Genomic DNA, 10,908 nt, shown 5'->3' with positions numbered 1-10,908 from the left:
TGGGGTTCACAGAGGGAAAAATAAGGAACCTTTCACACAAGTTATATATAATAAGAGAAATAAATAAGACACGACACTTTTTTATCGGACTAAATAATTTATTTTTAAGCCATAAATCCGGTAAGGTGCACATTCTTCTATCATTAAAATAAAAATCTTATATATGTATATCTTGCATTTATTTGTTTGACATAAATATTGTTCACAATAATCTTTTTTTCATTTGTGTGTTAGTGCAGATTGGGTTACTTTGGTTTTAGAAGATACTTCTCTTTTTCTATTTCATTTGGCATTTTCTTAACAAACATTTTCTTTCTATAAACAAGACATATGATACTGTATGAATGCAAGGAAGATTCCTAATTGCTATGTTCATCAAAGCTTTGGTACTTAAATACTATATCCGGTCCACTTTAATTAATATTTTTTGTTATTTTCACACATATTAAAAAATTTACCTTTTATCATTAGTTAACAATGAAATTAAGCATATTAATCTTAATTTATTCATTGAAACTATAAAAATACTCCTAGGCTCTTTATTCTAATGGTAACTATGAAAAAAAAAGTTAATTTTTTCTAGATATCTAAAAATAAATAAATATTATAGATCAAAAAAAAATCATTAGAATTAATTAAACGACGGTATGTCATCAAAGCTTAAATTTTGACTTGAACTCTCAACTGACCAACTGGGGGTGGAGGCGTCTTAAATTTGGTCAATTGAATTGACCCCTCTTAAAATTTAGTTATAACAACTCCAGTTATTTATAATATTGTAGAACGTCTGGAATTAAAATGTATATTAACGCAAAGACTGTCATGTATATGTTAGTATTGCGGACATTATGGTGTAAAGATTAATAAGCATGAGTTATTATGCATTGATGAAAGTATGTGTTTATCTACTTAATTAAAAAATATTCTCAAAATAATAATTAGATCTTTTACGTAAATATATATGGATGTACTATTATTTATGTCAGCGATATAAATGATAATAAAATGGTGTATTATGTAATATTGAATCTTATTGCAAGGGTAATCTAACACTATTAGAATTGGCGGATTTTATGCAAATATTATAACTTTGACATTAGACTAGTCTGTCTACCTCACACCCATTTGAGATACGATTCTTCTTCAAATTTTACATGAATACGAGATATTTTATGAATCGAACTATCCTTTTATTATAATCTTGACATAACTTGTTTACAACGATCCCTTAATGGCGTTACGTGAATTTAGACATACCAGTATCTCCCTGTTTATAATAGGATGAAATGAGATTTCTTATAAAAAGTGATTTCCTTTAATGGAGCTTGTACCACATGAATATAACTTGACTGAGACTTCAATACGAACATCGGAATGATAAATGATACGGAAAGGAGAGGGAGAAATAAAAAAATAAAAAAAAAAAAAAGGGAAAGGGTAAATGATACGGAAATTACTCATACATCTTTCTTGCAATGGACATCTTGCCCACAGAAGAACACGTCAGCTTAGTTTACAAATCAACGTAGGAAAAGGGGGCAAGTGATAACGTCAGCAAAGAGCGCCTACCCATTGGGAGTAAAAAAAAGGCGTCCAAGCCTAGATGACGTCATTTTGCAATTAATTCACACACACTCATCACTCCATGTGATTGTGCCCATTTTCCCCTACTATTTTACTACTACTTTACACAAAAGTCAATAGTACCCCCTGCTATTTTCCACTATTCCCGACCTACCCTGCTGCCCCTAATTTCTAACTTCTCCCACGCGCTATATGTTCACTTCTTTTCTCATACTCCACAACTTGTACAACTCCCTCCTTTTTTATTTACGGGAACATATATTTTTTTAATCTGTGCAAAAAAGATAATTATTTTTATTTTTAAAATAATTTATTTTTATTCAATAATTTATAACCACACAAAAATATATGTACCTAATTTTATTTCACAAGTTTAAAAGTCTTCTTTTATTTTTTAATTTTTGTGTCAAATCAAATAAGTTCACATAAATTGAAACGGATTGAGTATAATTTTTAGAAAAACTATTTATGAAAAAGTTAAATACACATATGAACAGAGAACCAATAGTATCTCGTGGGCTTCAACATATTATATTCATCAAATAGAAAAGAACATGAGATTATGGAGATTAAATGATTTTTCAAATATAAAAAAAAAAGTATTAATCTTTTAACATATATAAAAAGCATGACATATAATATAAAACGAATTGAATATTTTTGTTCAGATTTTGTTTGACAATTTTTTTGTTCTGTAAATTTAATTAATTTCATTAATATTCAAAAATTACATAAAATTGTTAGTACTATTTATTATTTCATATAAAAGCTTATACTTTGGAATTCTTAATTATCCACGTTTAAAATTGCAATGCATGGGGTCAAGTGGTCAACTTTGTAACTAATATTAAACAAATAATTTTCTGTAGCCACTCAATAATTGGGGGTGAAATTATATTGGCCTCCGTTGGAAAGAAACAAATCCTAAGGCTACATGCCAAAATATTTCAATTGGATTTTGAGTTGTTGCACAATATCACATTTTTTTAAAAGGGAAAAGATTGACTTGCTTTTAGATTAAGTGGAGTAAAAACTGATGGTTTGGGTGAAGCGCATAGTTTCGACCTCACGATTCCAATGGATGCTTTGTTTTCTATGGGTGTTCCTCCATTTTGATTCAAAGAAGTATAATTTCGAATCTAATGTAAAGTTTGTATTGATAGTAAGAAGAGTGTGACCTGATACACTTGTTCTTGAGGACAATATCATTATTATACATAAAAATATATTACCCAATAACGATATATGATTATCACCTTTAATATTATTTTGTTGAGTTGCTTATGTAGCGATATTGAAAAAATATAACCATAAAGAGGTTTGGTGAAATGAATAGTACACTAATTTTTTTTACCCTTAACTAGAGGTATTGAATTCAAATTCTTGAAATAAAAAAATTTAAGCAGAAAACACATTCTTCTTTAATTGGGCATTACGCAACGAAAATAGTGGATATGAAAACAAAAAGAAGAAATTGTAACTTTAATTTTGGTTTGAATGAGATTGTATTTTTTGAAAATCGAAAGATCAAATTCCTTGCCCTGCTCCTGACTGACTTCCTAATAAATTCCAAATTAGCTTTTAATTCGGTGTTGAGTACATAATCACCTGTTCACATATAGAATGTATTTAACAATTCGACCCAAAAATAGAAAAGGAAAAGCTAATGTAAAAGCCAAGAAATAGATCATTGAGATCTTTCTCTTTTGTCGTCTAGCTCTCCTAATTATCTCCTCATTCTCCCTTCCCACTCTCGCGCGTCATTTGAGATTCTCACATACTCCCCCTTGTCCCCACGCACCCCCACTTGATTGAGGGGGAGGTGGGGTGTAGCAATCCCCATAAACACAGCATAACTTACGTAGTATGTTACTTTGTGATGTAACATTATTGCCACCCTTCCATTTATATAAATCTCTCTCCTCCCTTCCCTCTTTCTCCCAAATTCCTTCCCTTTTTTCCCCTCTCTCTGTTTGTTGCATCTTACAATTTACACCTCTTTTTTATCATGAGAGGCAACAGCTTCTACGGGCCGTTTTCCGACGGCGGAGTACGGCTAGAACTCACTCCCACCACCAATTCACCACTCGCCATCGACGTGGCGGAGTCGACGGAGATGAGAATTCAACGTCTCATCTCCGAAAACCCCGTCGTCATCTTCACCCGTTCGTCTTGCTGCATGTGCCACGTCATGAAGAAATTGCTATCTGCTATAGGCGTTCACCCTACCGTGATTGAGCTAGAGGAGGATGAGATCGCCGCGCTTCCGTCCACCACCGCCGTCGCCGGCGATGAAGTTATCTCCGATGTGTCCGGAGCCGGCGAAGCTCCGGCGGTATTCATCGGAGGTACACGTGTCGGCGGGTTAGAGAGCCTCGTGGCACTTCACTTGAGTGGCCGTCTTGTTCCTAGGCTTGTGGAAGTTGGTGTCATCACTGATGTGGTATTGTAAAATTAAGATAATTATTTCGTGTTTTTATGGAGCTATGTTTTGTAATTCAATTATCGTGAAAAAGAAAAAAAAAATTATACCCTTAGGAAAAGAAAATAATTAAGTACTAGTAGTATTAGCTGTTTCTTTTCTTAGTTAATTACTACTTATTAGCTTTGATAATTATTCTATATATTTTCTGGTGCAGTAATGAAGTGTTATATAATATCTGTATTTAATGATTAAAAAAGGGTGTGTTGCTTCTTCTTTTCTTTCCCTATTGGGGACTTTAGGACTCACTTTTCCTCAAACTAATTGAAACGTCAAAATGACTAAATGGGGCAGCTGTTAAATACTATTTCCAACTAAGTCTTACTTTGCTTTGAATATCCTACCATTGAGGAGGAATATTCTTGAATTATTTAATAATTTACGAGTGCTAAACAAAATATTCAATCACTTACCACAACCTTGGGATCAAAGTTAATCCTTTTGCTTTTCACCTTCTTAGTTTGACTGATGACCTTTTGATTTTGTTTGAGGAATCGCTTGTGTTAATTGCAGTTTTAATCAAACTGGTAACTTTTTACTGATATATGTCTCCCTGTATTTTATTATATGTACAATACCATTTGATTAGTGTTTTAATTAGTGTGAAATCTTCAGTCTTTCTTCAACCTTTTAAGTAGAAAAAGCGAAAATCTGGGTAAGTTTATTTTTATGCATTTCGTAAAAACCAATTTTATCTGATCATATTTTAGGAAATAAAACTTGTGGATGTAAAAAATATTATTGCCTTTCATATATTAAGCTTGAAATTAACAAAAAGTCAAAGTATTGAAAGAATAACGTTGTTGATGTTTTATTCACATATTTAACAGGTATATTAGTGAATGTTGAATTAGAATGTATTAGCTGTGTCCCTGAGATATGAACTAATACAATGTGATTAATCTCCGTCTAGACGATGTATTTTGACGGATAAATCGAAATGAAATCTTTTGGACTTTTAAAATAGTACGTAAGTCATGATTAGCTGGAAAGCAAGAAAGAATGACATATTATATTCCTTAATCCTGGTTAATTATCTTGCTTAAGCCACACTTAATTACTGGAGAAAGGGGTTCAAAGTACTATATATTCCATAAGCAGAAGAAGAAAAAGTGAGAAAAAGAAAGAAGAATTAAAGCCCAAATGAATATTGACAGAATTGAATGATGCAGAGAGGGAGTAGAAGAAGAAAGAAAAAAAGGGAACTTCAAAAATTATTGGTGGGCAAGAAAAGAAAGAAGGAAGAGACTAAAGCAAAGAAAAGCAAAGCAGCAGTTGCTTTGGTGCTTTTATAGCATTTTTTAAAAATTTTATCAAATATAAATTATTATTTTCGTCAAAAATATTTTTAAAAAAATATATTTTTTTAAAATAAACTGATTTTTGCTGCTCGATCAAACAGGTTATTAGCCTTTTAAGTATTTTAAGTATTCGGAAAGTCATGGAAGAAAAGTCCAGAAAATGAAATGGAGAATGGCCAAAATGACATAAATACACTGCTTTTGAAAAGATTCTACGTGTCTTGTTACTGTTGTCATTGGATGACAGACGTCTTTTCACTTCCATCACTTAGTTTTCTTTACTTATTGGTGACGGAAATTCGCATTCATGATAGTTTGTGTTGGAAAAAGCTATTGGGTCGAGCGGCTTATTTAAGATTTCTAATACATTGGTGTATTATTTAAAAAAATTTCTAGTACATGAGTGCATAACTAAAAAGAGGAGGAAGAAATGTATTACGTGGGAGTTGATCCCTATTCCTCTAGTAATTAATAACTCAACCTTCAACCAAGTGCATCATTCAATCTTCTTGGAGCATGGGTGTCAACAGTTAATATTATACTCCCTATGTTTCAGTTTATGCGAACTTATTTTTTTTTAATCCGTTTTAAAAAAAATAATTCCTTTCTAAATTTAGAAATCATTTAGCTTAAACTTTTAATTTTACCCTTAATGAGAAGTTTTTATAACCACACAAATACCCTGGATCCCTTTTTGACTTGTTTAAGACCACAAATTTCAAAAAAAATTATTTTTTCTTAAATTTCGTGCACAATCAAACAAGTTCACATCAATTGGAACGGAGGGAGTATCAATTTTACAAAATATGTACACAGAATATTTAATTTTACGGAGAGATCATGGGTTCACGTGCCTCATAATCTCCCAATAAATCCGCCTCTGATTGGATCGGGTTCATTCATAATATTAGCCTATTAGTTTGTCATTCGTGCAAACTCCTACTTATAATCTATAAAAATATACTATTGTGAGCGTAGAAAAAATAGGTTTTTCTAATATTCTATGCGAAACAAACAACTAGATTAAATTCTCTGCATCTAATAGAGGATATCTAGGCTGTAAAAATCAAGGGTGCAATTCTTTCGCTTTGGGATAATTTTTACCATCGATAACTTCAATCGTGATTGCTGCAAATTTATTTCCGCAAGGAGAAATTAGTATGTCTCCTAATATCAGATTTATGGTTAAATAGTTTAGTTTGCTTATGATAGAGCTAGAATTTGGGATTTGTGAGTTGAGATAATGAATCGAAAAATATATACTCATCTAACTTTATATATTTATTTTTTGCACATGTATAGAACTCTGAGATAGGATGTTATATCAATCCATAAATGAATTGTTGACTCGGTCATTGACAGAAAAAAGGGAAAAGGTTAACAAAATATCTAAACGAAAGTTCTTTGGTATGAGGAAGAAACAAACCCCCACGGCCCCACTTCTCCACCACTGAGGAGAATTATATTTGTAGTTTGAGGAATCAGAATCTTGAGAAGCTGGGTTTTGAAAGTAACCTTGTATCCTTTGAGGAAGAAAATTAAATTTAAATAAATAGAATATCTAATATTACTTACCATAATCTAACTATGTTACCATAAATTTGATATTTATAAGAAGAAAAGTTTGGGAGTATTATTCTATTAATAATAACTATGAACGTGTCATAAAAAATATTGTACGAGACACTAGTCAGGTTCTGTCAACTCAAATTGTCACATACGCATGTGTATTGGTACTCTCTTGAATAAAAAAAGAAAACAGAAGGAATTGAAAAGACATTTCTGCAAACTAAAGTAGTAAAACATAAGAGTAGAAAGACGATGAATCGCACGACATAACACTGAGATATCTATCAGCTTTTTCATCTATCGTGAAAGTTATAGTACTGATCCTGTAAATGTATATTAACAGTCATCTCTCGAAAAAAGAAAAATGTAACATAGTCAGCAATTACAGTATTACCATATATAGTCAGCAATTTCAGTATTTATTTTTGTTTTGCAGCTTGGATTTACTTGTATAAAAGTTATTTTAACAAAAATCGATTTGATTTTATTTACGGAGAAAAGAAAGATTAAGTGAAATGGTAAGTGTCACGATTCAAGCCCATGACAAGTATTGTCCGTTTTGAGCCTAAAATCGCGTGAATTTGTCTTTTTTGGGCTACGCCACCTTAAGCTCTAAAGCGCGCGTAACATGTGAACTTGTGTCATACCTTATAATGCTCTTCAGTTTTCTATCTAATTCTTATATGGGATTCGCCTGAGCTGACATGTGCACCCCTTCTTTAGAAGCCTGTCAGTTTTGCTTGACCCGCCATCATCGGCCCGCCCTCCGTCATTGGTATCACAGTAAGGCTTTTACTTGCAAATAGATTTTTGTACTTGTGGATCATTTTTGATATTTTGTGAAAGAAAACAAGAAAGAAAGAAATTCAGAATACAAAAAAGGTATTTTTCAAACACAAGAAAATGATTTTTTCTAGGAAAATTTCTAGAGAAGGACTTCACTTGTACCAAACATGCCTTTAGTGATCTTTGATTATTAATAGCAAGGCTGATGCAACAGGGTAGGAGATACTCATTACTCAATATCACTCATTGTGACATAGAAAGGATTTAAGATGGTAGTTTTATGTTGATATCAAAAGCAAAGTCCTTACTGGCACCACAATGCTAAAAGCCTTGATGAAATAATAGTCTTTCACTGAAGGAAAAAATTAAGTCTAATAATTATTGGTATTGTACGAATCATTATTTGGAATTTCTGAATGTTTAGATTGATATATATAGTTTCATTCACCTCTATTTTTTGGGCAAAAACTATATATTACGACATGCATTATATCTGTATGGGCGAAAAACTTCATTTCATGTGTTTGACCCGATCAACGGCAATAAAGCTTTTGAGGACCGTAACGTGTCACCCTGACCCCAAAAGGTCGAGGTCAGGTAAAGGAGATAAATCGTTGTCGAGGTCGAGAAGGTTTAACAGAAGACGAGGACGAGGGCGAGCATCCGCTTTCGATACAAAGTTATGATCAGTTTTATGATTTAGATTTCTTAGAGAAAATTTTAATGGATATTCCTTTTTGTTGTACTATATAGGATTTTGTGGCCCATGTACCTTATAAATAGGAAGAGATGTAGTTTAAAAAGGGGATCCGGCCTTTTGTAAAGAATATCATCAATATTCTCCGTGCAAGATTCTCACTTTATTGAATAGAAACAAAACCTAACTTTACACTTCCTTTCTTTTACTCTTCTCTACCGATTCAAGAAGAATCAGAATATTCAACTGCTTATCACTATCCAACATTGTCAGAAAGCATATTTGAAGATCTCACCCTTGTCGAGTGAACTTTGTCTCATTTATTATCATTTATTGCTATCTTTTACGTTTATAAGTTTTTTTTGCTCCATCATTGTTCTAAGAGAAGGGTGAAATCTAAAAGTGCTAGATCTGCTTTTGAATAGTGATCTTGGCTATAACTAACCCTATTTTTCTATAAATCTAATTGTATAGAATCCTAGATTTAATTTTTGGGTCATAAAAAATGTAATTTCAAATAGTCTAGACGAAGGAAGTTAACTAATTGTTCAACTCCATCTCACAATACTGTTCTTTTATTAAGCTGACAAAGGGTTTTTCATTTTAATACAACAGAACCTAATCCACCATTAGTTGAAAACGAGGATATTAAATACGCTTGTCATCTTGTGAGGTGCATTTTCAGTACAAATAGTGGTAAATTCTGGAATTTTTGCTAAGAGTTTCAAGATTTGATATATATGAATAAAAAATAATATTTAACTTATTTACACACTATATTTTTCGCCGAAGAACATGTAATTAATCACCTTTCTCTGGTCGTATCTCATCCTGCTTACGAAAATTCCACATCATTGTGCGAGAGTTGAAACAATTTATCTGACTTCCTCCTACAATCTAAGACGACTAATATGGGTTGAAGAGAGTTATTTAGTTTTTTACTAGTAAAATCTTTTTGGGACACGAGAAGTGAGAAGCTTTTTGTGTGTAACGATTACCCGCTGTCTCCGATATGGATTCGATGAGATTGAATTTCCCGTGAAGATGCAGAGTACCACCCCGTACATCTTTATTATAATTTTTCAGTGACAATCTTAATCGAATATGTAAAATAGGTGGAAGATGATGACACACAATAATCAATTCTGAAAGATCATTTTTTTGTCTAAGCATGCCTAACCGCCATATCGATCATGGAGGGGAGGCTGGATACTGCGAGGGTTAAACAAAAACATCTTAACCGTCCATCATATACTCAAAAGGGTAGATGAAGAGAAAGACTAAGTTCAAAGATCTTCTTCCATTTAGAGTAAAAAGAGAACCAAATTAAATACTCCTAAATAGATTTGTAAGCAAAGGGTATATAGGTCTCTATAAGTGATGAATGATGACAATATAGCCAAAAAAACACAACCACCCACTACTAATAATACTTTAAACACTGCTCCCACAATACATAACCCCTCCAAATTTGCTAATGACCTATGTGGAATCCTATGTGTCACTAACTTATTGGCCCATTTTGTAGGCCCTCTTTTTGTTCTTATTTATGGAGTATCTTTTAGAACAGCTCAACCTCAAAGAGAATCTACAATTGAATCTTTCAAAAAGTAGCCACTAAAGTGCCACACCTTCCAGCACTCAATCATTCAAAGTGAATAGTCTAATGCATTATTTTTTTACCAAGTATTTTAAAATTATTATATTCTTTTTCAAGAAAAGAAATGGGAACAGATCACAACCTAATGTTTTCTAGTACCCCACTGCAATGTTTCTTTATTGGCAAGGTTTGGTTATCACATTTTAGTCGAAAGTTGTAAAACTTTCCCTTCCTCTCCCCGTATAAATTTGATTGATTCAATCTATAAAATTTTTTGTACTAAATTAATTATACTTTTAAATATACTATACTTCGCATAAAAAAAAAACTAAATTCATGTGAACCCATTTTTCAAGAGCTGCATTCCGCCATATTTGTCTCACCCCTGCCACCTTATAATGTGATTTGAAAATTCAAATAATCATATTGTGCTCTAAGCTTGCTTTCACTTTACCATTCATTTTTGAATTTTAAAAAAAAAGTAAATATTGACAAGAAAAGATAAATTTAATTTGTCACTTTTCATCACTTCCCAAAAGTCTAACAAAATGTGTGGCTAACAATTTTTGAGTGTTTCTTATTCCAACGACGAGACACCTACGGCTCCCTTTATTCACCTCTTCTTTAAAAATTCCCCCCTTAACAATAAGGTTTTTCTGTTTTAATTCCATATGTATTTGGGTAAGATGATCCTTGATAAACGAAAGCAATAATGTGACGGATAGAATAGTAACTTTGAAAAAGATATGAAAATTTTGATAGTTAATATTTAAGTTCCAAAACTTTATTAAATTTTTTTTGGCTTTATTGCTTTTATAAAACTTAATGTTCTTGAATTGTTAAAGAAACCAAAGAAAAGAAAAAGGTTGCTTAGGGGCAGGAAAGCTAC

At 32.1% G+C, this 10,908-nt stretch overlaps 1 protein-coding gene across 1 annotated transcript; it reads left to right on the top strand.

The window, feature by feature from the left end:
• The first annotated feature begins 3,592 nt into the window (after positions 1-3,592).
• LOC107769850 (glutaredoxin-C6-like) lies at positions 3,593-4,036 on the top strand. Its single transcript, XM_016589107.2, has one exon. It carries the CDS (start codon positions 3,593-3,595, stop codon positions 4,034-4,036), a length of 444 nt encoding a protein of 147 aa, XP_016444593.1.
• Positions 4,037-10,908: the final 6,872 nt, after the last annotated feature.

Source organism: Nicotiana tabacum, chromosome 23 (genome assembly GCF_000715075.1).
Source record: "Nicotiana tabacum cultivar K326 chromosome 23, ASM71507v2, whole genome shotgun sequence".
Lineage (NCBI taxonomy): Eukaryota > Viridiplantae > Streptophyta > Magnoliopsida > Solanales > Solanaceae > Nicotiana > Nicotiana tabacum.
The sequence above is the reverse complement of the archived record's forward strand: the minus strand, read 5'-3'. Positions and strand labels throughout refer to the sequence as shown.

Excerpts from the sequence above, each read along its gene's own strand:
- LOC107769850 (XM_016589107.2), top strand. The coding sequence starts at position 3,593 with ATGAGAGGCAACAGCTTCTACGGGCCGTTTTCCGACGGCGGAGTACGG.